General features: G+C 46.9%; 1 protein-coding gene across 1 annotated transcript; it reads left to right on the forward strand.

Moving 5' to 3' along the window:
* Positions 1 to 250: 250 nt before the first annotated feature.
* On the forward strand, positions 251 to 1,207 carry LOC101982367 (olfactory receptor 10G2-like). The gene has a single exon (XM_005370958.2). The coding sequence runs from the start codon at positions 251 to 253 to the stop codon at positions 1,205 to 1,207; it is 957 nt and encodes a 318-aa protein (XP_005371015.1).
* The last annotated feature ends 583 nt before the right edge of the window (positions 1,208 to 1,790 follow it).

Consider the following 1,790-nt stretch of genomic DNA (forward strand, 5'->3'; position numbering starts at 1 on the left):
GCTGCTTGCATTCCCGCGTTGACTTTCTCAAAATGCCTGATGCAACTTGGAACTGTGAAGTGAAAGAAGCAGGGTTAACAGGCAGAGCAACAGAAATTAGATTAGGCAGACGGCCAATGCTTTCCTTCAAACTGCATAGTTCTCTGTTTACCTCCTAAGCTCCCATTCCTGGATAAAATCGTTGCCTTAACCTCTGCCCCCTACTGTAGTCCCTTGTCTAACTTCATGATTCATCTTAGCAGGCTAAGACATGAGAAGAAACAGAAACACGTCGCTAGACACTGCGGTGACAGATTTCATTCTCCTCGGCTTGGCTCACCCTCCAAACCTAAGAACCTTCCTCTTCCTGGTCTTCTTCCTCATTTACATCCTGACACAGCTGGGAAACCTGCTCATTCTGCTCACTGTGTGGGCTGACCCCAAGCTGCATGCCCGCCCTATGTACATTCTTCTAGGTGTGCTCTCATTCCTGGACATGTGGCTCTCCTCGGTCATTGTTCCTCGAATTATATTAAATTTCACTCCTGCCAGCAAGGTTATCCCATTTGGTGGCTGTGTAGCTCAACTGTATTTTTTCCACTTCCTAGGCAGTACTCAGTGCTTCCTCTACACTTTGATGGCCTATGACAGGTACCTGGCAATATGCCAACCTCTTCGCTACCCTGTGCTCATGAATGGAAAGTTATGCACCATCTTAGTGGCTGGAGCTTGGGTAGCTGGCTCCATCCACGGCTCTATTCAAGCCAGCCTGACCTTCCGGTTGCCCTACTGCGGACCAAAGCAAGTGGATTATTTCTTCTGTGACATTCCTGCAGTGTTGAGACTGGCCTGTGCTGACACAACAGTCAATGAACTTGTGACCTTTGTGGACATTGGGGTAGTGGCCGCCAGTTGCTTCATGCTGATCCTGCTGTCCTACGCCAACATAGTTCTCGCCATCCTGAAGATACGCACTGCTGATGGGAGGCGTCGTGCCTTCTCCACGTGTGGCTCCCATCTCACAGTGGTCACGGTCTACTATGTCCCCTGCATCTTCATCTACCTTCGAGCAGGCTCCAAGAGCCCCTTGGATGGAGCCGTTGCTGTGTTCTACACTGTTATCACTCCATTACTGAACCCCCTCATCTACACCCTGAGAAACCAGGACGTGAAGTCTGCTCTGAAGAGGCTAAGAGCAGGAAGAAGGAATGTGGGTGGAGAGAAGTAGCCTCGGCTCGGGCACCACACACACTATCAGCACTGCTGTTTTTACCTATTGTTCATGTGATAAAAGCTTATACACAGATAATACTTTAGGATGAACTGAATCCAATTCTACTATAACAAATGTCCCTGATGTCCTTTAAAATATCAATAGTTTGCCCAGTTATTTTACATGTTTCTGATCCATTCCCTCAGAAAAACTCATATTTTACACAAATGTTGACCGTAAGGAGTGAACATCTAAGCAGGTTGGGGGAACATTGTAATATGACTCCATTTCCTGCCATCTCTTTGCTGCATCCTAACTCCCTAAGCTCTCAGCACTCAGGGTCACTTTGTGCAAATCAAGACAAATATCCTCTCAAGCATTCCCTTGGAAACTCTTTGGAGCTTTTGAGTGTCCATCCAGCCTCTCCCTCATCCATGCAGTAATTCACCAAATTCTGCCCATTCTGCCCCAGAAATGTCCCTCAGGCTCAAGTCACCCCATCTTTCACCATAGCACTATCAGAAGTTCTTTTCTGGAATTGAAAACTACATATTTCATGTTTCTTCCCCTGAAAATTCACTGGTTTTTCACTACATAA

Source organism: Microtus ochrogaster, unplaced genomic scaffold (genome assembly GCF_000317375.1).
Source record: "Microtus ochrogaster isolate Prairie Vole_2 unplaced genomic scaffold, MicOch1.0 UNK91, whole genome shotgun sequence".
Taxonomy (NCBI): Eukaryota; Metazoa; Chordata; class Mammalia; order Rodentia; family Cricetidae; genus Microtus; species Microtus ochrogaster.